The sequence below is a fragment of the Caenorhabditis elegans genome, chromosome II (assembly GCF_000002985.6).
Source record: "Caenorhabditis elegans chromosome II".
NCBI lineage: Eukaryota > Metazoa > Nematoda > Chromadorea > Rhabditida > Rhabditidae > Caenorhabditis > Caenorhabditis elegans.
The window spans coordinates 14,468,748-14,494,630 of NC_003280.10; the positions used below are offsets into that span (position 1 = coordinate 14,468,748).

The window sequence follows — 25,883 nt, forward strand, 5'->3', positions numbered from 1 at the left end:
GACACTCACCCTCCTCATTGTAATAGAAACAATATGACGTGACTTCATCCTGCTCTTCAGGATTAGAATTGGAGTGTATATGTGTTGTGTGTGTGTGTATCAGACGAAAATGACAATTTCATTAAACTTGTGTGTGTGTGCGCCGCTTCTCCCGCTTGGTGCCCATTTCCCCCCTTAAACGCGTAAACTCGGGGCGTGGCTGGAATATTTCCCAGCATTTCTCAATACACGCGGCTTCATTACGAAAAAATAGTGAGGAGGGAGGCGGAGCCTATATTGGGACCACTACTATCAAAATGTTAATTCGTTTCCTTCTGTATGTCTGGGGCTGAATTTGGCATCGCTTTTTGTGTCTCTAATTTCTCTGGGGATCTCTTGATTTTGCATAATGCCTAGGTGGCTATCAATTCGGACGGAAATTGCAATGCCTTCTGCTTCTGGGTGCTCCTCCTACCACCACCCTTCCATTTTTCTATTTTTCTATTCATTTACTTTTAACCTCGCTGTTTCCCTCTTTTGTGCTGCCCTCCCTATTTATTCGATTTGATGAGAGGAGCATGCACAAAGTGATGGATAAAATGAGATAGATGAGCTTGGGTTCTCCGAATTTGGTAGTAACATGAGTTTTTGACTCGCTCTTGGGAAGAGCGCAGTCATCAACTATTTAAGAGCAGGGAAAAGCAACACAAATTCATTTAGTTTTAACCTCCGAACCCCTGGAGGATTTTAAATAGGAGGAAGGCGCGGACGGGGCAAACAATTGGAAACGTGATGGAGAAAAAATGGGAAATGAAAGATCATTAAGGCTGGGACTCTTAACTAGAACTTGTTTAACTGAAATCAAAACTTGCATTACAAAAAAAAGAAGGTGGAATCGGGGTCTGTCCTGAAGAAATACTGACGAAAAAAGTTTCGCAGTAGCACGAGAACCTGAAAAGTCAAGTACAAAGAACATGATAAAGTTTAAAAAAAATTAGAATAAAAATACCTATTTAGAGGCGGAGTCTATTATCGATCGAGCCCGTAAACCAACACAAGCGCTACATTAGTCATTTAAAAATTTACTGTATTTCGCCAGGAGATATTTTGCGCGTCAAATATGTTGTGCAGTACGCATTGTCAGAAATTTGTGTTCCGGTAATATCTGAACTCATTTAAATGAGATTTTTACATGTTGAAATCGTTATTAAGGCAAAATAGCGGGAAACCACTCGTTGTTGGACCTATAAATACGATTGAATACGCTGTAATGCCTCGTCACTGATTGAAATTGGTAAAATATTTGCGTCCTGAGATTTTTTTTAGGCGAAAGGAATTCAGTTTAAATTTTTCTAGTGAAATACAAATTCAGCATAATATAGTAGTTTACAATTTGCACATCCTTGGAGAAAATGGGGTTCTCTCAACAACCCAATAGCCTCCTATAGCTTATCGTCCCGCCAATAATCCAGTTAACATAGCTGCAATATGGTGCCCAAGCCCAATTGTATTATCCCTCCTTGCTTCTGAATGCTCTCAATGGGATGAGAATGCATGCTTATTTTCTATAACTATTTTATTCCTATTTATTCATTAATTTATGTAATTCGTCGTTTCTCATATGTGTCTCATACAAAATAAGTGTAGACTTAATGAATTTATTGGAAGATTCGAGTTAAAGCTTATTCATGCATATACATATGATAAAAAAGGATTCACAGAATAAGGAAAATACATAAATATCACCGGTAAGAGAGAAAGATTTCTGACAAGAATTGTTTCGTATGGTAAATTTGCGATATAAAATTATGAGAATCCGGTACCAAAGAAGACTGACAGAATTGTGCCAACAGCGATGAAAATCAGTACAGCACCGTAGACCACAAACTCCCGGAAGCGGTTCACCTGGAATTTAAATAATAATAGTGTTTCAAAAGTTTTGATAATGAAATTAAACATTAAACATTAAAAAATTGAACAAAGGAATGTGTGCTCTGTTATACCTACCCAAAGCCTCTTCTTCTCGGCAGGCACCTCCCGGTTGCTATCGGTGCTGGTTGGCGGGGACTGAATGGCCCAAGTTGTTTCAGATTCAGTTTTCGAAGTGGGCCGCATCGGTATATCTTCGGTTCTGGCCGAAGCTCCGTTCGTCTAAAAGTTTCATTATCAAACGGATTTGGGGAGAAAAGACGGACTTTTGTGGCGGTAGATTGAGTGGGGAGAAAAGCAAAATGGGGAAAATTTCTATAGTATTTCTTATACTAGTACGACCTGATTTGATCCATTTTTCAAAATTAATTTTTTATAATTTCTTTAAAAATCATGAAAAATCGATTCTTTTTTCAAGTTAGACATTTTCCGGCTGTTTTATCTAAGGTTCCGTCATTTTTTCTTTGTTTTATAATTTGAGACATAATTTTTTAATTTTACAGACATTTTTCCGTAAATAAAACTTTTTTTTAATGTCAAATTTTCGATTTTTGAGAAAATTTGAGTTTTACCAAGTATTCTTTACGAAAAAATGTCTGAAAAATTTACTAATTATGAAACAAAGAAAAAATAGACAAAAACCAAGCCGGACAACGCAAGAATGTCAAAAATAACGTCACTCATTTGCGCGGGAATTCAAAAAAATTCAGCCTTTTTAATTTATTTAATAATAAAGTAAAAAACTCTTTATTTACTTTTATTTTTACTTTTATTTTTAAAAATTTAGAAAAATTTAATAAAAATTTTTTACAGGTATATTCGGTATATATAGGGGCTGTATACTAACATTTAGGGCAAAAACCCACAAACGATACTCCTCCTTTATCAAAAGAAACACGTTAACTTATCAGTTTACTGTATTAAATAAGCCTAGCTTGAGCAGTGATACAAAAACATGGTGCAGGTGGATTTTACGGGTATTCTTTCTTTCTTTTCCACAAACCTTTGTAAATGACTTTGTGTCCACATCGACAACATTGTTGAAAATTATAAAGAACAATGATAATGCAAAGATCACGGAAATTGGAATAAGCGCTAGAACGAGCTGAACGACGTGTCTCCCTCCAGTAAAATGATATCCAGCAATACATATGGCAGTAGCTGAAAATTTAAAAAATTCAGACTTGAAGGGGGCAATTCGATAGAACTGACTAGCTAGAACCATTGCAGTGACACCAATTCCTCGATGGATATAATTGAAAATTGGACGTCGAGAATCATTTGGTGAGCATCTCAGAGTACTGATAAATGGTTGAAGCCATGCCAAACAAAGTGCGATAATTCCAATAATTGCATGCTTTCCACCCCAGCCAATTGTAGTGAACTTCCAATCTTTATGTATCAAGATTAGCACAAAGGCTGCAATCATGAGAGCTATTCCGATGAGATTAGCGCCGCGGTGAATCTGAAATTATCAAGCTGGTTTAGGAAAAATATGAATGGGGTGAGCGGCAAACGATTTTTTCGGGAAATCGGTAAATTGCCGAAATTGAAAAAAAGAATTGCTGGAATTGAAAAAAATTTGCCAAGGGTATCATCTAAAAATTGTTCGTTTTTCGGTGCTTTACACAGGATTTTTTAAAAAATTAAAAATGGAGAAATTTTAGTCTTCGAGTGTTTTCAAAGAAAAGCATTTAAATTTTTTTAAAACAATTTTTCAGATTTTTCCCAGCGACTTTCAGAAAAAATCAAAAAGTTTGAAAATAATTTTTCAATTTTTTTTGTGTTTTTTTTTTAAATAAAAAATTGAAAAAATTGAAAATCAGCATATCTAGATTTTTATTCTTTTCTTGAATGCAAATCGAAACGAAAATTCGAAAATTTTTGATTTTTCGTTTAAAAATTATATTTATCAGAGATATCCAAAAATATAAATTTAATTTTTTTTGACACTTGCGAGTTTGCGATTTTTTCTAAAAAATTTCGGTGTTTTTTCAAAGAAATTCAAGAACTTTTAAATCTTTTTCGGATTTCCAACTTTTTGGTGCTTTTTTTCAGATAAAAAAAATCGTTTAAAAAATTGATTTTTGTTTTTTTAAAAAGATTTTTAGTAATTTTGAAAGAAAATCAGAAGATAATAAAAAAAGTAAAGAATGACATTTCTTGATTTTTGGTTCTTCAAGAGAAAATTCGAAAATTTCAGATACTTTCCGGAAAACGATAACCAAACTGTGAATTTACTACGAAATTAGGTTGATTTTTATGCGAAAAGTAATTTTTTTTTAATTTTTGGAAACTCTTTTTAACTGTTAAAAAAACAGTTTTTTTTTTACTTTAAAAATTTAAAAAAAAACTTCTGAATAATTTCGTGCTGATATATTCAAAAAAATTTCGAATACTAACATGGAACCATATAAGCAATCCTCCTGGTTTAGTCGTTGGCCATGAAGATCTCAAAACTCTCGCAAAAATCACAGCAATCGGGACCATAGTCATCCAGGCGATAGTCATAAACATCGCATGTAGAATTAAAAGGGTATTGCTCGATCCTGATTCATTTCCTGCTCCAAGATCAGTGAGAAGGCGAGCAGTCGATATGTATCTATTTGTGCCGTGATAGCCTAGCCCTCCCGGGCTGGCGGTTCCTTTGGCGATAATTAGATGATATTGCTGTTTGGGTGTGTATTTGAAAATCTGAAAGAAAATTCAAAAAATGGCCTAACAAAAACGCGGACGAGGAAAACTCATCGGCTGTGTAATCCTCTCGGAGTTTCCCGGTTCGGTTTCATTTTGTATTTGGTTTTTGATGTCAGGTTGTCCCATCGATCCACTGCACACGAAAGGCGAAAAAATATTATTTGAACATTTGTGACGTCCTCGAGCATTTCGAATTTTTTTTTTCAATTTAAGCGTCGATTTTCGTGAAATTTTTTTTTAATTTTCAGCTAAATTTTCGTTGACATTTTTTGTTTTTATTGTATTTTGCTTCACTTTCTCCACTTACCTTGCTAAATTTTTAGAATTTCTGTAAAATATCAATTTTATAAATTAATGAGAAAGTTATTTGAAAAATTATTTTAAAAAATTTACAAAAATCGACGCTTAAATTGAAAATCATAAATTTTCAAAAAATTATATTTTCTTTCGTGTGCAGTAAAACGATGGGACAGCCTGACACCACGTGCACAAGTCGAAAAAAAACTTAATGAAATTTTAATATCCGAGAGGAGTCAACCATCAGCGTGTGCGTTCGGGCGTGTTTGCATAGATTTATTGCAAAATTTTAATATGAAATGAATCAACTCACAGCTGCATTGGAATTTCCATCGGATCTGACAGTTCCTTTACAATAAATTTTTCCGTCGACGTATGAAGTTTCAGTATTCGTGATATATTGTGATCGAATCGCTTCTTCACCACTAATCCGGTCGTTTGAGTATCCGGAATTCGTGGAGAACTTCATGGAAAGTGGTTGGGAGCCCAGTGATGAACATTCTATAACATTTGCTGGATTCATTTTTCCATCATTTGAAAATCCAAGAGCTGTGTAGACTCCAGAAGATGATGACTGTGTAGACGAGATTTCGAATTCAATGTAGGAATCGTTGAGCACTCTGAAATCATTTTATTTCTTGCAAACCTTTTTTTCAAAAAAAAAAGGTCAAAGCCTATATGTAGTTCTTTTTATTTTTTTCCGAAAAAAAAAGCTTTCAATAATTTCAACTTTTTGATTTTCGATTAAAAAATTTTTTTTTGGTTTCCAATAATCGTGACTTTTCGGTTTTTTTTTGCGAAATATTAAAAAAAAATTTAATATAATTTTTCAAAATATCGATTTTACAAATTTTCGCTTTTTTGAATTTTTGGGAATAAATGTATATATTTTTTAAATGTTTGTTTTCTTGGTTTTTTTCCCAGATTTACGAAAAAACTTTTTTTAGTACAAAATTTTGAAATGTTTGTTTTTCTTTTTTTTTTGTTGGAAAAAATTAAGTTTTCAATATATTTCTTTTTTTTTTGATATTGAATTTTTCGCTTTTTGGGAAAACTAATTAAAGTTTTTTATTATTTTTCGATCAAAAATATTTTGCAAACGGAAATTTTCCTTTTTTTTATTAAAAAACCGATTTTTTAAAAATTTCGATTTTTAAATGCCCTTTCAAAACTCGAAAAGATCAAAAACGATAGGTTCCACCGAGATTTGAACTCGGGTCGCAGGATTCAAAGTCCTGAGTGCTAACCGCTACACCATGGAACCGACGGCGGCAAACACTTCGGATAGGCGTGCATGTGAAGGACGAACAACTCACTTATAGGCCACAGTGTCAACATTATTGGGCGGTGTATAACAGGCCTTGTCTTTACCACACGTGGAGCTGTCGAATGTTCCCTTAAAATTTTTTTTTTTTCATAATTTGAATTCTCAAGTTTAGTTATTAAAAATTAGTAGAACTCCATTTTAAAGGAAAAAATGAGGGAGATCGATAGGAAAAAGAAGTGGAAAAAGTTTGAAATTATGAAAGATCATGCGGGAATTTTGCGAAAAAATATATTTTAAGCTAAAAACAAACTTGATTCGTAGGATTTTGTCGCTTTCGTCGGATTTGATTTTCCATCTAAGATTACTTTTTTTCTAAGTTTTGAATAAACCGATTTTCGGGAATTTTTCATAAAATGGCACGAGAAAAAACGAAAAAAAAAACGGAGAATTTTTGTACGCTACAAGAAAAATGATATTGATAATTCAGTACTTGGATTTCATCGGCACCAACTTCAAAATTGATTTTTTTTTTTAAGGTTCAACAAGGTTGGAAAAAATCGACAATTTGCCGGTTTCCCGATTTGCCAGAAATGTTAAATGTTTTACTATTAGTGGCTTTAAGTTACGTGTCTATTTATATCATGAGTACTTTTCCGAAAAATCTGCAAATTGCCGGATTCGAAATTTCCGGCAAATCAGCAAATTGCCGGAATTGAAATTTCCGGCAAATTGGCAAGCCGGCGAATTGCCGATTGGCCGAATTTGACGACAAAAAAAATTTGCCGGACCGCAGTTTCCGGAATTGAAATTTTCGGCTTATAGGCAAATTGCCGGAATTGAAATTCCCGGCAAATAGGCAAATAACGGAATTGAAAATTTCCGTCAATTTGCGATTTGCCGGAAAACAATTGTTTGCCGCCTATCCCTGCCCATACTCCATAAGTCTGGAATTCTCAAAATAATTTTTCTTACAGTGCAAACATTAATTCCGTTTTTTTTTCTATAGCCACTTCCTAAAATCCTTCTTCTCACCTTCCCACTTGGCGGTGGAGCAGCAGTTGGTGGCGTATAATCACTGAGAAGTTGCAATGGGGCAACACTTCGCTTCTTCTTATGATATCCCAAACCCTTGACGTTTCCCTTCGTTGAAGTATCACCAGTTGCCATAATTATACTGTACTTTGTCGCTGGATCATACTTGAACACCGTTTGATCGTTGGCATCGCCGACGACGGCGACATCGGCTGAGCAGTACAGAACTCCATCAACGAACTGGACACGTCTGTTCGTGAACAAGCCGGATACATCGGAAGTTGATCGCAGATTCGAATAATCAGGAGCATTAACTAAGTTATAGGAGAAGGTCATCGAGAAATTCGAGTTATCAAAAGACGAGCATTCAATGACTGACGTGTTGCCCATGGTTCCATTCGTCGAGAATCCCATCGCCACGTATTTATTCGTGGCGTTCACTTTTCCGGTAAGCTCGACATGGATTTGATTATCGCTCAACAGAGACCATGATGATCGGATATCATCACAACCATCCGTGCAGTCAGTTGGGGTGAAACATCCTTTTGTAAGCCCACATGTGGCATCGTTAAAGCCCAAATTGTTGACTTGATCCAAAAATGTTAGAATCGAAACGCATGATCCCCAGTGTTGAGTGAGGCCAGTGTCTGCCGAGAATCCGGCGGCAAACATTAAATGGTAGCCTTGATTCTTATTCCATTTGAAAATTTGCGGATTTTCAGCCTCTCCGCCGACGTTCACAACTCCTTTACAATATATTGAGCCATCGCTGATTCGGCCAATTGATTGTTGGATGAATTTTGCACGGATTGGAGGTTCTCCGTCGATTCGGGCATTTTTGAAGCCGGGGTTATAGCTGAATTTCATTGTTGGAGCGGTTTCTGATGGAAGATTTGAGCATTCGATCACACTTATGTTTGCCTGAAAGAATATATGTTATTTTTATTATTAAGATAGAGATTTTCTTTAAAAGTATAGGTTTAGAAAAAATCTGCAATAAGACTTTTCACGGAAAATTTGAATTTCTTTTTTTTTTTTGAAAAAATTCAATTTCCGGCCAATTTGTTTTTTGTAAAACAATGTTTAATTTTCGATAATTTCAGTTTTTCTTTAAAAAAAATTTTCGACATTTTTTTATTATTATTCGATTTTTCCATAGAAGAAAAACATTTATGATCTTTTTCTTCAAAACTTTCAGAATTCGAATTTCAGTCATTTCTTTTTTCTATAAAATATCTATAAATAATATAAAATATCGGCTGATTTTTTGATGCTTAAAATATTTTTAAAAAACAGTTTCGATTTTCTCTCCTTCAAAATCGCAGCATTTCTCGCAATTTTTCAATATTTTTGAACCTTTAAAACCAACCCGCTTACCATTTTCTCATCATCCGAAAATCCAAGAGCCACGTAGACATTCTCATTGACCGTCGTATTGGCGGGTCCGAAAATCTCAAACGCGATCTGATTATCACTTATAACCTGGTACGATGCTCCGATATTCCCATCGACATTATAGCACGAATTCGCTGCAGGCATTGTGCATCCTTTTGTTTTTCCACATTCCGATTGATCGAATCCTGGAGAGCTCTGAAAATTTTTTAAATGATTGTTTTCTAATTTTGATTTCGCCCGGTTTGTTTTTTTTTCAAAAAAAAAATTATCGGAAACCCTGTCAGCAACTAAAGGCGCACGTTTTTTCAAAGTAATCGCTTCGAGACCCGTTGCTGTATTTTTGATATTTTGCGTGATTTTTTTGAAATTTTTCAGATGATTTCTTCATATACACTTTTGTCAATGAACTTTGAAATTATTATCAAACTGCGACATTTTTTTTATCATTAATGTGTCGTTAATGTATCATTAATGTATCATTAAAGTTGACAGATTATGCATCTAATGACAATTCGGTTTAATGATAAATTTTAAGCGGAAAAGTTAAGAAGTTGCACGCACTTTTCAGTTTTTGATGACATTGTGGCTGAAAAATTCGGAAAACGGCGATGCTTTTTGAAAAAATTGCTTGAAAATTAATCATTTGAAGTGAGGAGAAGATTTCGACATTTGGAAAGAAAAATATATTTTTTGAATAATTAAAAAAATTAGCTCTCAAAAAGTTTTTGTTAAATATTTTATTCGCTCAAAATATGAAAACTTCAAACGATTTGGCTTTCGAAAACGTTTTTTAGAAAAAAATTTCAAATTTCTCTGAAATTTTTGTTTTTGGAAAAATTTGAAAAACTTATGAAGTTTAGCTCTCAAAAACTTTTTTTTCTTAATTTGCAGAAAAAAAAACAAATGATTTTTTTTTTGGAATTTTAATGCTTTTTCTCCAATTTCTGGGAAGATATTGAAAATTAAACCTTTTTCTCAAAATATAGAACACCAAAAGTCTTTAAATATATATTTTTAATCTGAAAATAAAATCAAAATTTTCAACAAAAATCAGTCACCTCAGAAAGTCGAAGTTTTCTAGAAACTGACGACTGGTCCTTATGATATCCGAGCCCTTTGGCCGTAGTTTTCCCGTTTGCAAGAAGCAAATGATATTGAGTAGAAGGGTCAAACTTGAAAACATTCGAATTTTCAGAAGACCCTGACACTTTGACATTCGATTTACAGTAGAGAACTCCATTTTCGAAAACGGCAGTGTTGTTGGAGAAATGGGCGGTGTAGTCCTGAAAATTTATAGGTTTAGAAAAAAAACATTTAATTTTTTTTCTGAAATTTTCAAAAAGCCCACCCCAGCGATTCTCTCGTTTCCTTTTCCATTCGTTTTGTCGAATGAAAATTTCATCGAAGGCTTCTGATTTCCAATCGCTGAACATTCGATCACAGGCTCGTTGCCCTGAAAATAGATTTAAAATTTTAAAGTTTAAACTGGAAAATAGCGTTTTTTTATAAATTCAAGCGAAATAATGAGTTTTAAGTGCCTAAATTTTCAGTTGTCCTCTCGGAGTTCACAGAAATCAATGGAGCAAGTTTGCTCACTTGAAGGTCGACTATCAACAGAAAAATCCAAATTAGTGTAAAATTCAGAAGGAGTTCAAAGTCGTTGATTGGTCGAATTTCTCATTTTGGAGAAAATTCAAATTTAGTTAAAATTGAATTTTCTTTCTATTCTTTCGCAATTTTTTTCGTTTTTCTAGAATTGAGAATATTTTTGGGTTTTTTATTTGAGTCATTCCGTGTTTTTCAATTTAATAAATCACATTTTCAGTCAAATTTGGCATTTTCACGGAAAATGTGCCTAAATAAATTGAAAAACGCGGAACAAGCGACCAAAACGGCTGAAAGTTACAAAAATTTTTTTTTTCGAAAATTCATAATTCTTTTGTTTTAAGCTATTTTTTTCAGTAAAAGCAACGCAATTTCTTTAAAATTTACGAATTTTTGTCCAGAAAATGTGTTTTTAAAAAATTATTCTGATATATTGCCTACCATATGCTCATCATTCGAAAACCCAACAGCCACATAACGTCCTTTCTCCTCATCAGAATTCACGAACAACTCCAATAGAAGTGTCTCATCATCCAACAAGCTCCAAGCGACACCCATTCCATTAGACTGGGTCGATTCAGGAATATGACATCCCTTTGAAATCTGACATTGTGAGGCGTCGAATTGTTGGTAGGAAGGTTGAATTAGTGCGAAAACGAGGAGAAATTGGAGTTTCATCCTGAAAAATTGGGGAAATTTTGTGAAAAAGCTGTGTTTTGAAAATATTGAATTGAAAATCGAGTAACCAAGTTTTTTTTCCAAAAAGTAAATGAAAAAGTTGTGTTAGGGCGCGAGGCGGGGTTTAAAAACGATGATAATACCGGGAGGAGAGAGTGAGTGTTCAGGCAAACATAATTTCTGATGAGAACTCAATGGGCGGAGTATCGAAAAGGTTTTTTTTTTCAGTTTTTAGGTCTCGTTGACCACTAGAAACAACAAAAAACACATGAAAACAAAGATAAAATTAATTTTTTGAGAATTAACATTTGGGAAACCTGTAAAATCGGCAGGGAAATAGCGTTTTTGTGAATAAAACTGGAAAAATGCGCAAAATGAATTAGAAAATGTTTACAATTTTCAAACTCCCGCTTGCAAAATGTATCAGTGGAGCGCAGTTTCACCACGGAGACACTGCAGAAAAAAGTTCTCGTGGAAGTGAAACTCTGATAATTAGTCAGTTTTTCAATCGTTGAACTTTATAAATAATGAAAATAACACAAAACCACACAGGCTCTTTCAAAAAACCCCTATTTCACGATGAATTGGGCAATTTAGACTCTTAATTGGCAGGCATGCCTCTTATTTGAGTGGTGCGGAAAACGAGCGAAAGAAACTGTCACTACACAAAGAAATTAGGAAGGTGGCCGTCGGAAATGGAACTTGAGGAAATTGTAGAAAAAAGGTTCTGCTCGGTTGGCAAAAATAACTGAAAACATTTGAATTTACGACTTTGCCGCCAGTACCAAACGAAAACCAAATTTTTAAAAGGTTACCATAATAAACCAGACCGGTTTGAAATTAACAATATTTACACTCCCGCCATTAATTTGATTATTATTAGGTTTCTCTAGAGAAACCAGTATTCTCAAAAAACTAAAGTTAGTACTGTAGACCGTTGCATTTGTAAAACATTTACGGGCTATAAATACTGCAAGTTATGCTGAAGTTAAGAAAAGGAATTTTTTTAAATATAAACCGAACTTCTGAAATAAACGGTAGGTATTGTTTATTATAATACAAACTGAGATTATAATAATTGATCGTCGCGTGTTTTTGTGTCCTCTTCCCCCCACAATTAACTAGATATACATAAATAAATTTACAACCAACAGTCATTCAGTGGCATATATTCAAACTGGCTTTTGACATTCATGCTGCCAAAAGGACTGTGCGGAAAATTGCAAAAAAAGATGAAATGCCCCGGGTGGGTGGAAACAATAAAGAGACGAACCTCTTCTCGTCCCGACAATGAAGATGTAATAGAGAGGAGAAGATGTGCGGGAGAAGACGACCCGGAAACCGGTTCATAGGTGACGGTCTCTGACTTTTTTGAATGGATAAGCCTTGGTTGCGCAATCGAGTAGTAAGAAGATATATGTGTGTTTAACAAGACGGGGATGGAAAGTCACGCTTTCATATAGCTAAAGTGATTTATGAAAATTTTCATTTCATCTGTGACAATATAGTTTCAGTGGAACATAATTGCTAGAACGAAGAAAGTATTCTTTTAGGAATCCGTTTGGTAGAAAATGTTCAACTAATCCTAAAAGGAGCGTATTTGAGCCTGACTCTGTGTTTTAAGTTCCAATCTTTTTCAATCTGGAAATCCAACTTCAAAGAAGAAAACAGAGGCACTTTCCAGAATATTCATGTTTGCGAAATCGGAGATGTTGCACCTTTATACCTACTCAACGAACTGTACGAACACAAAACTGGAGTTCGAGCAAAAAATCTAACTACATACTTTATTAGAAATTTCAATGTCGAGTATGGTTTTACAATTTTCAAAATTGTTATTTTGTGTGATGATATCTCACGTGAAATCACCTACTCATATATGTTCAGCGTTTTACAGTTTGACCTCTAAACACAGTATGCTTGAACCGCTTAAACAGTGATCAATGAGATCAGTCAAACAGCGTTGTAAAATATATCAAAACTTAATTTTGTTGATAAACCCTTATGAACTGTTTATTTGAACTGACATGTATTTGATTTAAAATATAAAACCGCCTCCTCAAAATGTAGACTCTTCGGGCAAAGTTATGATCACATCCTGACACGGGGCAAGAGTAAAGGCAACTGAGCAAATAGTTTATTTTTTTGGATAACCAGAAAATAATAGTCTAACTAGGGAGTGAATAAAAAAAAAGTATTATCCATAATTATAGAAGAAATATTTTCTCGCACGACTTCTGAGAGCGGAACTGGTGTGTTATACATATAGTACTCTATACTAATAAAGCATGCAGTTCTACAGTGATAACGCTTAACAGACCAGTATGTTACCTATTAGATCTCCATCCGGATATAGAAAAAGACCCCCTGCCTTATGCCCTTACGGGGTATCATATTTATATATACCCCATGTTACATGTAATGTCAAAAATTAAACACTACTCCGCAAATCGCTCCTCCTGGAGCGCGGACGGGGCGCGACTAGATTACGGGTTCGCGCTCCAGTCACACATTTTTTCGCGCTCCTTCCGCGCCTCGTTGGCGCTCAGATCGCGTCCCATAAAATTTCGTAAGAATTTTTCAAATTCGGAATGCGCGCGGAGCAAACGCGATTGGAGCGCGGACGTGGCGCGTAAGGAGCGCGAAAAAAAGGGTGACTGGAGCGCGAACCCGTGATCTAGTTGCGCCCCGTCCGCGCTCCAGGACGAGAGATTTGCCGAGTAGGCAGGGCATCGTAAAGGAAGGGTTGGGTAAACTTCAGACGGAAGGCTTATTATGGGTTATTAAAATAGTAAATAGAAAAGAATTTAAAATATTCATAACAATGGAAGTTCTAAACCAACATGACTCATCTTTTCAATTTTTTTTTCCTTTTTGCCCACAAACAAAAAAATGTACAAACAAACAATGTGTCTACTGCTACTGCTAACGTAAACCAAACGTATTCTTTGGCCGTCCTAACGGATAGTCTTGATGGACTTACAAGTGCAATGATTCAGCAGTTTGCACAAATAGGTACAAAAAATTGTCATCATTTGATCGCGATCTTGTAAATTTTGCACTTCACTCCTAGCTAGGTCGGAATGTTTACCTTCCATTGAACGATCACTTGGATCACAATGTATTTAGTAGTAAGGAACATAGGCAAGATCAGGAGGTTTACTTTTTGGTAAACGAACTAGGCATGTTTTTGCAGGTGCAATAATAATTAGTGCCTATGTGTGTTTAACCGATCCTTTCTTCAAAGTACGGACAAAACGTCAGTGCAAGACTAATAGATGATTCAGGTGTCCGAAATTAATATATGTGTAAGACTATTTGAGAAAATACAGTAGATTAAAAAGTGTGCTTTTCAGCAGTACGATTGAATAACTGGCACACTACTAAAAATTATGCTTAGCCCTTTCTGTGTGTCGAAAAATACTTCTGGGTACGTTATCTCAAAAGGTTGATCGTGCCAAGACCGTATCGTGCTTTTGGGTCGATATGATGAACTGTTAACTATGACGAGAAAACAAAAAATAAGTGCACCTCAAACACCAGAAAGAGTTTACAGCACAATACAGAAGCCCGACCTAGCTACTTTAATTACAATTTTGTCTAACTTCGAAGTCGGGCATGTAGTAATTGGAAAAAGGAAACAGAAAGCATAAACGCGGCGGCGACAGGTGACAAATGAAAGTAGTTTAAGGTGGAACGAACGGAAATTGTTTGAAATCGAAAAATGAAAAGTTCCGAAGAAGAAAGTTTACAAATCGCGTTAAACGACTCAAGGTTAGTCGAACCAGAATTCGCTGGAAATGTCAGATTCCTGACTCATTTAGTACAAAAATAAAAAAATGTGCTTCTTTTGTCAGGTCAGCGAATGACTCAGAATTTCTTAGTGACCATGACAAGTAGGGAAAATAATTACAAATACCTATATTGAAACAAAGAATAAGTACACTAGACTTTTCTCGAATATTCGTAGAAATATTCCCACGTCAATCTCACTAGAGCCTGACTTAAAAATAACAAAACCTGACGAAAATCCGATAAAACTCCTTTTTTCGATTTCCGGTTGGGTTAGGGATTAGACTAGATTCATCAAAACTTTTGATAAATATCAAAAAATCGGTTTTTGAGAATTTGAACTCTGAAAAAAAAGTTGAATTAAAAATAAAGCACGTAGGCACAGAGGTACGCCTACCTTGGATTCAATTAGGTTTAGATTCGAAACAAAGAAAAATTGAACCAAATGAAAAAAAACTTCGAAAACCAAAAAGTTTGATCACTACTTTTGTGCCACTTGACTTGTGAGCAGAGCTCTCAAGCTGTCTATTTCTCTCTCAAAGTTGATCAATGTCATTTTTCAATTTCTTTTAGTTTAGCTATTGCCTATGAGTAAATAAATATTCTTATTTGACTGATGTTTGCAGACTTTGAGGAATGCGAGAATTCGTTGGCAAACTGAACAAATTAACCTTTGATCCAATTTCATGTGTAGTTTGATTATTGGTTCAAATCAATTTTTCTAGTTTATTTAAAAGAGTACTTCTAAACTATCTCTAGTTTTCCAATAGTTCATAGAATTATTCTCAATTTTTCAAAAGCTTCTCTAAACTTCCGAAACTTTCTGACAATTTATTTGAGTTTCCAGAAGTTTCTGAAAATTTTCAGTAATTATCAAAAGTTTCCAGAATTTTTCGAAAGTTTCCCAGGTTGCCTATAAGTTTCATTAAAATTCTCCAAGTTTTTCACAAGTTGGTGAAACTTTTCCAGCTAATTCTTGTGTATTCCAGGAGTTTCTAGATTTTTTATCATTTCCCAAAAAGTTCCAAAATTGTCGAAAACTTTCCAGATGTTTCTTGTATTTTGCAAAAGAAAAACATTTCCAGAATCTTCTAGAGCATTTTCCGGAGTTTCTTGAGTTTTTTTTTTGAAATCTACTGCCATAATGCAGATAAAAACTTTTTTAAACTCAAAATTTGAATTTCTAGTCTATTATTACAGTACTCCTACATTACCCCTATCATGTTCCTACAGTACTACTACAGTACCCGTGCAATTCTATTTCAGTAGTCCTACAGTACCCCGACAGTGCTCCTACAGTGCTCTCACAGTACTCCTGCAGTACTACAGTACCCCGACCATATCTCACTCAATATCCCTGGAAGAGACAAAACAAATGTTCTATGTACAACTACAGTAGTCCTACCGTAGTCCAGTAACTGAATAAAGTTAAAAAATTCAACTGGCAGCGGAAAGAAGATTCGCGCAAAAAAGTTCGTATAAATAAGGGGAAAGGAATAACAAATTGCCGGTGAGAGTGATTTATGAGATGTCATAAATTCACTTCGCGAAAATTGCCAGAAAGTTATGTGAAAAATGGGCAATTCGTTCTTGTTTCAATACCAATTATGAATGATGGAACTTAACAATTATAAAACTTCTGAAATTTGTTTTCAAGTATTAGTCGGACGCTATATGTTGGGGTCTCGAAACGACAAAATTTTTGTTGAATGCAGAATGGTGAGCTCCTTTAAAGGATACTGCAATTTCACTTTTTGAAATTTTCATCGAGTTTTTATACTTTTTCCCACGAAATGTTAGAATTCAAATGTTTTTCTTGTTTTATTCATGTTTATCATCAAATAAAATTTATTTTTATCAAAAGAACAACGAAAAGTCGATAAATAGTGAAATTACAGTATTGTTTAAAGGCGCACAACATTTTGCATGTAACAAAAATTTGTCGTGTCGAGACCTGCCGCCGTATATTTACCGCACATACAATGGGATTTCAAAAATGGTCTTTTTCGTTTCAGCTTCAATCAGACCAATCAGGAAATGCTGACAAATTTTTTTGTATGTTGTAGGTAGCAGGGGAAACTAAAGTACATTTTCTAAAATGAAATTCAAAACCGCGCCCAGAATAGGTTCAACTTTTGAGCCTATAGCTAAAACATATAAAAAATTTTAGTACCCAGGAAAAATCATCGTGTGTTGTAGAACTTTGGGCGTGATGATGATTTACTTATCAATAATAATCACATTCGATCAAATACAGACATTTTCCAGTGGAACGAAGAAAAAAGAACGGGGAAGGTATACAAATAACTTGAATTGGGTCTGAAAATTAGGATAAAATTACTGAAAACAGGAATAAATAATTTTTCGAAAAGGGAAAATTCGGAGAATAACCGGAAAAAATGAGGCACAATATGAGTCTTATTGCTTCTCCGATACTTCCATTGGCTCAGCAGTATCAGCGGCAACTTCAGTCGGTACTGGTGCTGGTGGAAGTTCAGGGAATTGCTTGATGACACGGGCCTCGTAGAGAAGAACGTAGGCACTGTGCCAATCACCACCTCCAGACGTTTTCAGAATGGCTTCCTCGTCGACAACAGTGACATGCTCATCGTCAAAAAGACGCCACTTGCCGTCTTCAGATGATCGCATCCAGGCGACGTAGTGACCATCTTGAGAGGATCGGCCTTTGTGGGTGATGATTCCCTGGAAACATGATTTTAATAACATTTTTTACTTTATATTTTTAGGTATAAATCAGGGGTCAGCGGCAAACGATTTTTATCCGGCAAACCGGCAAATTGAGGTTTTGCACCAATTTTTTTGGAAATTTCAGTAATTCAATTCAAATTTGCAGAATTGTACGTATCCTATGAATGTCCCTACGTTTATTTTGAAAGTAAGCAAATTCTATGAAAATATCTAGAGAAAACGGTAATTTTTCAAAAAGGCACAGTTTGTTTCCGACCAGGGGTGTGCGGATAATAGCCGATTTAGCCGAATTCGCCGATCGGCTATTTCGGCTAATTCAACTAACATATTTTTTTGGAAAACAAAATGTGGTGAATTTGTATGATTTTATCCTATTTGAACAGTCGTTTATCCCTGAATTTGCTCAATAACAGTGAAAAAATTAACCCAAAACTTGAATTAACAGAATGGACAAAAAAAACTTAACCAAATGAATATTTTCCGAATTATCCGAAAATTAGCCGATTTGAATGACTGAGATTAGCCGAATTAGCCGTTAGCCGAAAATTTTGAAATTAGCCGTTAGCCAATTCTCACAAAATCGGCATAAGCCGATTTATCCGTTAGCCGAAAAAATCGGTTATCCGCACACCCCTGTTTCCGACTCATAAAAAAATCCGTATAAACATTTCAAACAAATCTTTCAGGCATTTCAGGTATATCCGGCGAACGGCAAATCGGCGATTTGCCTATTTGACGAATTTGCCGACAAAAAAAATTGTAGCGGGATTTTTAACGATTTCTTATTGTATTTTGATGAAAAACTATTTAGAAAAATTAAATACCTATATTTAAAAAAAATACTTAAATTTTATAATAATCAGAATTTTTATCAATTTTTCATAATTTTTTTCCAGATTTTGTTCAAATTGAAGTGTTTTTTTTAATATTCAAGCTTCACGCTGTCTACCTTGAGATCATAAAATCCAGAGTTGTTCGATCCTGCATCATCTTCGAAAGCGGTAGGCAGAGCAACTCCATCATCGAAAATCTTATCGCCTTGCTCTTTGTCCAACACCTTCTTCCTCAGCTCTCGCTCCAGCTTCGCATCCTCCTCCAATTTGATATCAGCTCGTCGAGCAACAAGTTTATCCTTGAGTTCCTGACTGCACAAGTCATAGGTGTCTAATTGCATGGGGAATTGGACGGATTTCAGAATTTTCGCGTTGGTCTTGGTGCTTTCCTTGTAGAAGAATCGATTGATATTCACAGTGAGGTATTTTGGAAGACGCGAGATTTGAGTATTTTTCTGCCATTTCGCATCTCTATTAAGTTCTTCACTATTTCTCGTCATTTCCTCTTCAAATCCAGCTTTAATTCCAGTTTGCAAAAATCGAACGTCTTGATTCACATAGCAAGTCAACTGATTGTTCCGCTCCACTTTTTTCTCAGAAACTTCGTCACTTTCCAGACACTTCATCGTGGTCTCTGTCTGGATTCGGAAAAGTGATTCAATATTCCACCCGGACAATCCATAAATTCTCGTGACGTTGCTCATGATCGATACGAGACATTCGTTGGCATCCTGTTGTTTGAACTTTTCGAATTGAGGAAAACTGTCGGAGAGAGTCTGAAAAATATTTTATATAGATTTTTCGGGCTATATTATACTCAAAAGTTGTCTCAAAACAGCCTAATTTGAACTGAAATCTCGAACTTCGCATATTTTACAGTGTCACAGTGATCGCAAATTGATCTTGTTCGTCTTCGTAATTTATCTCACTTCGGTATGAAATTTGGCCTTTTTGCTTAAAATTACCCCAAAAGACCGATTTTCATGAAAAAGAGAAAAAAAAACGCCAAATGTTAGCTGAAATCTCAAATTTTGCTAACTTTTCTGAGTCGTATTCGAGATTTTAGCTCATATAAATGTCAATTTTTCGAATATTCTTCAGAAATCTGGTTTTTTAAGGTGATTTTGAGCTCAAAATATTGAACCACCTACAAGAATCGCTGCGAACGGCTTGATCGGCTCTCCCTTGCTGCGAAGAGCTCTATCCTTATCGCGAAGACTATTGAAGAGTGTAGCAAGATTATGGCACAGACGATCATTATGCTCACGGATTCTCATCTCCTCGGCAGGCTTCAGAACCAGCTCGTTGACTTCTTTGAGCATTTGCACACACGAGTTGAAATAACACGTGTTTCCGAGATTAGCGAGCCCACATGGATAGAGCGCTGAAATCTCTTCGGCTTGTTTATCCCGGTTTGCTTGTTTCTTTTCGAGCACAGTGGGAGGCTTCGGAATTTCACCAACACTGAAAACAATATTGTAATTTTTTAAAAACTTAGCCAATAACTCACGATCCCATCATCATAATCGTCATATTCTCCTTGATAGTGATTCCTTCCCAGTCATCATCGCCCAGTGTGCGTCCCATAATCACTACCTTCTGCCGTTCAGGTACCACCTGTGTTAAAGCGAAAAGTTGCGCTTTGAACACCATCGGAGGTGCTGAGGTGTCGACTTCCACAACATATTTCTCCTTTTGCCATTTAACATTGACAATAGGCATTATTTCCTGAAATTATAGTTTTATAAAGTTCGAAAAAAGATTAAAATGTAGAAGGAACAGCGAAAAATGAACGATTTCATTCGAACGATGACAAAACGTTCGCGGGCGGTCACCAAATGCGCCAAGCGGGCACACACTGGCGCGTTTTTGGTGTTTTTTGAAACTAGACGTGGCGAGAATTGGCAAATTTCGTGTAAATTGTGAAAGGAGAATTGTCTTGAGGCTGTGGAAACGAAAAATTAAAGTTTTTTAGGATATAAAACTCGAAAACTCCACTTCTGCAGAGCACCGCTTCATTTCGAAATGTTTCAAGATTTCGCAACAAATTTCTAAATAATTTAGACTTTTTTCTTGCAAATTTTTATTTTTAAATGTACCCTGGACTTTTAATTCTTTCCTATAAAGCTTCGGGAATAGGAAAACGCGAATTTAATCTCAAGATCTCAATCTCAATCTTAAATCCCTTCTCATTACGCGCTGTCCTCTCGACGAATACACAATTTTTAGAATTCCGGAATTTGGAATTTGTGCGGAAGCCTTATTTCTATATTTTTGAGAAGAAAACTCTTTGAAAGGCACTATTTAGTCGTACTTAATTTATAAATTATTTAGCGAAAAAATAAAATAAAACAATGACAAAATTAAAGGCGCGCTCACTTTCCGGTGTGAAGGATCCGACTGGAAGAGACGACACGGTGTACTCCTCTCGGAAAAGTCGATTTAACATATTTAATTTTTTACAGAAAATATTTTATTTCCACGCAATTTTTTAATTTTTTGAGTATTTCATGATTTTTAAAAGTGTTTTTGATTATAATATGTCCTCTCCAATAATTTACAAGCATGCTTATCAGTTTTCCCCATTTCCCACGGGTTAGATTCGTCACTTTCAAAAAAAAAAAAAAAAAGAAAAAGAAAGTGAAAACGTTTGTCCGTCGGCGTTTCCCCATTCATCCCTTATATTATGCACTAGTCGCCACGTTTATGTGTGTTTTTCATTCTTTCTGCGTCTCGTCCTATTTCTTCTTTTCTACTCGTTTTTTGAAAATTGTCATTTCACTCTTTTAAAAATTTATTTGTTTAACTTTCGTTTCCCCCCAGTAACGTCTAGACTTTCAGATCAAAATGCTGAAAAGGCCTGGTGAATATGAGCCTCCGTTAGGCAAAATTTGGACAAGGTTGGTCAAGTTTTTCTCTAAAAATTGTAAAAATAATTTTTTAAAACAATTTTTTTCAGAGCGGAATCTCGAATGTGGACGATCACAATGTTCAGCGGCACGTGTGTTTTATACGCGTCTCGCGCAAGTTTACCGATTAGTGCTGCAGCTGTAGCGAAGGAGTTTGCATGGAATAAAACGGATTCGGTAAGATCTTCAATTTTCCTTCTAAAAAAATTTTCATTCAATTTTTTTAAAACTAATTTTCCAGGGTACCGTGCTCTCATGCTTTTTCTGGGGATATGCTTTGACACAAGTTTTCGCTGGACGGATAGCAGACAAGTATGGAGCAGAAAAAGTTTAAATTTCAACAGTTTAATTTTAAACAATTTTTTAAAAAAATTCCAGATTCTCCCGTACTCTAGTCTAGCGTGGACAATGCTCACATTTTTCACTCCACACTTATTCGATTTCGCATATTGGACAAATTACCCGCTTGTGGTTCTTCTGGCGGTGCGGATTTTAACAGGAGTCTGCCAGGCTTTTCATATTCCGTCTCTAGCGTCTATTGTATCCAAACATCTTGCCGCGGCGGACAAGGGACGAGTTTTTGGAATAGTTTTAGCAGGTATGGGATTTATTCCCTAAAAATCCCGAGTGTTCAAAACTTGTGTGGATTTACTTAAGACGCTCGTAAATTTACGCAGGCCTCTTGTAGATTTACGCATCTCTCATGTAGATTTACGCAGGCTCATGTGGTCTTACGCAGTGCTCTGTAGATTTACGCAGACTCTTGTAGATTTACGCAGGGCTCGTGTAGATTTTTGTTTGTGGTTGAAATCAAGGATATCGCCGAAAAGTTACGATTTTTTGATCATTTTTGGACATTAATTTATTCACAAGAAATCTGAAACTCATAAATAGGACAACAAATTGATTAAAAAGTATTTTTTCAAATATTAGTCTTTTTTTTAATTTTGAATTTCCAGGTTCACATTGGGGAACAGTGCTTGCCGGTGCAATTGGAAGCATCCTGATCGAGTGGATCGGATGGAGAGCATTATTTCAATTTGTTGGAATAATCTCACTTATCTGGTGCTGGGTGTTCCGATGGGTTTTGGATAGAGCAAAAGGACCGGGCGGAAGAAGTTCCCCACTGCCAGATGAAGAAGTTCTTCTCGATAAGAAACATGTGAGGAATTAAAGAAATTCGAGAAATTATTGAAAAAGAGAAAAAAAAAACAAATTGGCCTCAAGTCAATATTTTGAGCCAAATTTGGACAGGAAGTTCTTGCCAAAAAATAAATCTTGAAGAGACTTGAACACTTGGGTTCTTCTCCTTCAAGAATCGTCCGAGAGAAGCGTTTTGAATTTTTTTTTTGATATTTCACACTTTTCGATAACTTTTAAAATAAAAAAAAATGAGAAAAAAAATTATTATATAAATATTTCTGGACCGTTAGAAAGTTTTCAGAAATTGTTTATAGTGTTTCAAAGTTTTGAAAAAAAAATTCGAATAAAAATTAGTGCATTATTAATGCATTATATAGAAGCTTTTTGAAGTTTAGAAAAAAACAAAATTAAAATTTTGAATAAAAAAAAACAAAAAAAAACAGCATATTTTGTTCCTTCAAAACGCGGTTCTATGTAAATTTAGGTACATTTTCAGTCGATAAAATCTGAAACATGCACCTGAACAATTAAAATATGCAATAAAAAGTGAAAATTGAGTGAAAATTAAATTTCCGGTAGTTGCAAAATCTAGTAATTTCGACTAGTTTTGATTTTTTTTAAATCTTGACATCGCTTTAAAAATGTTCCCGATGTTGGCGATTTTTTGGAATTTTTCGAAATTTCTTATAATCTCGTAGATCAAACCATTTTTCTTCTTTCAGGACACAATTGAATCTCATCTCGCCGCCACATCACCATGCCCATCGGTTCCATGGGGAACCCTGTTCCGTCATCCTGCTTTCTGGGCTGCCGCAGTTGCTCAGTACACTGGCGGCAACTCGTATTCGATTCTGTTCAACTGGCTCCCATCGTATTTCCACGAGACATTCCCGACTGCGAAGGGTTTTGTATACAATGTGGTACCATCGTTGGCGATCGTTGTCACCTCATTGGTGGCCCCAGTGATGGCGTCTCGTGCGCTGTCCGAGGGAAAAACTGTGACCTATACGAGAAAATTGATGGAAGGAGCCAGTCTACTGGGAATCGCATTCTGTTTGATGCTAGTACCAATGACATCATCGTTCTGGATATCATTGATCATATTCACTATGGCAATGGCTGCCAGAGGGCTACACCACGGTGGTGTTTCCGTAAATCCACACGATTTTGCACCAAATCATGCGGGATCTGTTTTTGGTAAGGGTAGACTTCTTCTGAACATGAGCACGAAAGTTTTTTCTGATTGCCAAAAATATCAAACTTTGCATTTCTAGCAAATTGCTGATTTGGCGAAAAAATATTTTTTTAGATCCGGAATCCCACCAGATTGATGCCTGAAAAAAACAAAAAAGAAGTTATATTAAAATAACCATTTTTCAGGAGTTTTCAATGCCTGCGGCGCCATCACCGGATTCGTCGGTGTCTACATTGCTGGTCACATCCTGGAAGCCACGAATAACAACTGGTCGTACGTGTTCGTTGTGACGGCGGCTCAGTGTGTTGTTGGAGCTATGGTTTATACACTTCTGGGCACTGGACAGAAGATTATTTAATTATTTGTTTCATGTGCATTAACTTTTTTTTCAAAAATTCTTGAAGTGAATCCGAAGATTTACTTTTGAAAAATAGTTTTCTTCTTCTTCTTTATTCTTGTTTCATAATTTTTGTTATCGGTCTTTTCTTCTTCTTCTCATTTCCCCTCTGAACTATAAACTTGCCTCTTCTCATTTTTCTTCCCCCACCCCTCTTCGAATTGTCTGTGTTCACCCTTCCCCACACCCACTCAATTTTCAGTGATTCATAGTTTATCCGGGTTTTTGAAGTCTTTTCATTGTACGAAATGTGTAATATTCATGTCTTTTTTAAATAAATTTATTTATTTTCCAAAACAACATTTTTTGGAATGAAACATTTTCACACAATATGAAATTCGAAAGTTTAAATTCCTAGGTATTCTTTGGCAATCTTGATGGAATCGTCGAGGTTCAACTGTTTCATGTTGGCGGCGTTATCACGGAGCTCGGCGTAGAGGGCGGTTGAACTGAAATAGCCAAGTATTGGGCGGGGCTTATTTTGAAATATTTAATATCTGAGACAAAGATTCCCGAGAAAGTTTTATATTTTCAAATTATAGAAACAACATTTACCCAATGTGACCAAAATTGAGCCCCGCCCAATTCTTGGCTTTCGAATTTTCTTGAACTTTTTCAATTTTTCGGGTTTTTACAGTTTTTGGGAAGGTCTATTTGGAGTTTAATTTCATTGTTAAATTATTACTTTCGAGGTTGGAGGCAGGCGTCAGGTCCTGAAACCGCGCCTACCGCCCATGAAAGCCCTACATTTTTTTCATGGAAAAAACTGAAAATTCTGCAATAATATTGAATATAAAACTTACAGATAGCGTTCTCCAAAACTGTTAACTGTGGTGACAATTAGTTTCCCCTTATTCTCCGGTCGCTTGGCCAACTGAACTGCAGCGCACACGTTGGCTCCAGACGAGATTCCACCCAAAATCGACTCCTCGTCGGCAAGCTTCTTGGCCATTGCAATAGCATCATCGGAATGAACTCGCAGAGCCTCGGAGAAAAGGGTCAAGTCGAGGATGTCAGGAATCATTCCGGTTCCCATGCCTGGAAATAGAAAATATAACCGTTTTTGACATGGTGCATCGACTTTTTTTTGTTTGATTTACAATTCCCCAGCCCCGAAAATTTGGAAAAAAAATGCTCACCTTGAATTTTGTGTGGGCTATGTGGAAGTCCATTGATCACAGAACTCTCAAATGGCTCAACTGGGAACACTTGAACACTTGGGTTCTTCTCCTTCAAGAATCGTCCGACTCCAGTGCAAGTTCCACCTGATCCAACTCCGAAGCATACGATATCAACCTTGCCCTGTGTCTGCCTCCAAATTTCTGGTCCTGTAGTCTTATAATGGGCTTCTGGATTTGCTGGATTTCCGAATTGGTTCAAGATATACGCATTTGGAATCACATCGCGAAGCTCTTCGGCTCTTTGGACAGCTCCTTTGACCGCGGTCGCTGGATCGGTAAGAATCACCTCAGCACCGTAGGCCTTTAACAGACACCTTCTCTCAATACTCATCGACGCTGGCATCGTAAGAATAACTTTGTACCCACGAAGTTTTCCGCAGTAGGCCAACGCAATTCCCATGTTTCCACTGGTTGGCTCAATGAGCACAGTTTTGCCGGGGGTGATGAGCCCGGCCTTCTCAGCTGTGTCGATCATGTTGAACGCGATACGATCCTTGACCGAGCAGGCAGGGTTCATGTACTCTACCTTGACGGCAATCGATGCACCGAGATCCTTTCCGATCTTGTTGAGCTTCAGGAGTGGGGTGTTTCCGATGAGCTCACCACCGGTTTCGACCATAAGTTCGCGGGACATGATGAGTTGATTGGCAGAGGATAACTAATACTCTGAAAAAAAAAATGGAATAAGAGTTTTAAAAAGATTTTTCGCAGGAATTCAAATAAAGGGAGTAATTAAATCCACTACACTATAATGTTGCAAAAAGACGAACTTTTCAACAAAAAGCGTAATAAAAAAGAATAAGAACAAAATTAACGAAAAGATATAACGATAGTGATAAGAAATG

General features: G+C 35.9%; 4 protein-coding genes and 3 non-coding genes across 11 annotated transcripts; 2 read left to right on the forward strand and 5 right to left on the reverse strand.

Annotated features, from left to right (window-relative positions):
• Positions 1–1,623: 1,623 nt before the first annotated feature.
• On the reverse strand, positions 1,624–10,886 carry C13B4.1 (the record flags this gene model as incomplete). 5 transcript variants are annotated; one of them, NM_001373820.2, is made up of 13 exons in its annotated part: positions 1,786–1,884; positions 1,987–2,130; positions 2,912–3,069; positions 3,121–3,373; positions 4,312–4,602; positions 5,216–5,522; positions 6,219–6,298; positions 6,480–6,524; positions 7,202–8,122; positions 8,579–8,791; positions 9,655–9,879; positions 9,945–10,049; positions 10,643–10,879. In NM_001373820.2, 13 exons carry the CDS (start codon positions 10,877–10,879, stop codon positions 1,786–1,788), a joined length of 3,078 nt encoding a protein of 1,025 aa, NP_001360457.1. The 5 variants fall into 5 exon arrangements, with proteins under 5 accessions (NP_001360458.1, NP_497005.2, NP_001360457.1 ...); NM_064604.6 differs by lacking the exon at positions 6,480–6,524 and having other exon boundaries at positions 1,630–1,884; positions 10,643–10,880; NM_001373819.2 differs by lacking the exons at positions 1,987–2,130; positions 6,480–6,524 and having other exon boundaries at positions 1,624–1,884; positions 10,643–10,886.
• On the forward strand, positions 6,078–6,173 carry C13B4.5. The gene has a single exon (NR_051910.1). It is a non-coding gene; the product is annotated as an Unclassified non-coding RNA C13B4.5 (non-coding RNA).
• Positions 6,095–6,166, reverse strand: C13B4.t1. The gene has a single exon. It is a non-coding gene; the product is annotated as a tRNA-Gln (tRNA).
• A 3,859-nt stretch (positions 10,887–14,745) lies between the features above and the next one.
• 21ur-11165 lies at positions 14,746–14,766 on the reverse strand. Its single transcript, NR_051911.1, has one exon.
• A 2,110-nt stretch (positions 14,767–16,876) lies between these two features.
• On the reverse strand, positions 16,877–19,941 carry usp-14 (Ubiquitin carboxyl-terminal hydrolase 14). Its single transcript, NM_064605.11, has 4 exons — positions 19,724–19,941; positions 19,365–19,677; positions 18,330–18,989; positions 16,877–17,374 (listed from the first exon to the last, which is right to left on the reverse strand). The coding sequence occupies exons 1-4, from the start codon at positions 19,933–19,935 to the stop codon at positions 17,090–17,092; spliced, it is 1,470 nt and encodes a 489-aa protein (NP_497006.1). The 5' UTR covers positions 19,936–19,941; the 3' UTR covers positions 16,877–17,089.
• A 1,113-nt stretch (positions 19,942–21,054) lies between these two features.
• vnut-1 (Major facilitator superfamily (MFS) profile domain-containing protein) lies at positions 21,055–24,153 on the forward strand. Its single transcript, NM_064606.8, has 7 exons — positions 21,055–21,113; positions 21,173–21,299; positions 21,364–21,450; positions 21,501–21,720; positions 22,082–22,284; positions 22,988–23,462; positions 23,646–24,153. The coding sequence occupies exons 1-7, from the start codon at positions 21,061–21,063 to the stop codon at positions 23,816–23,818; spliced, it is 1,338 nt and encodes a 445-aa protein (NP_497007.1). The 5' UTR covers positions 21,055–21,060; the 3' UTR covers positions 23,819–24,153.
• Positions 24,127–25,704, reverse strand: cysl-2 (Bifunctional L-3-cyanoalanine synthase/cysteine synthase). The gene is made up of 3 exons (NM_064607.6): positions 24,997–25,704; positions 24,661–24,895; positions 24,127–24,306 (listed from the first exon to the last, which is right to left on the reverse strand). Exons 1-3 carry the CDS (start codon positions 25,670–25,672, stop codon positions 24,204–24,206), a joined length of 1,014 nt encoding a protein of 337 aa, NP_497008.1. The 5' UTR covers positions 25,673–25,704; the 3' UTR covers positions 24,127–24,203.
• Positions 25,705–25,883: the final 179 nt, after the last annotated feature.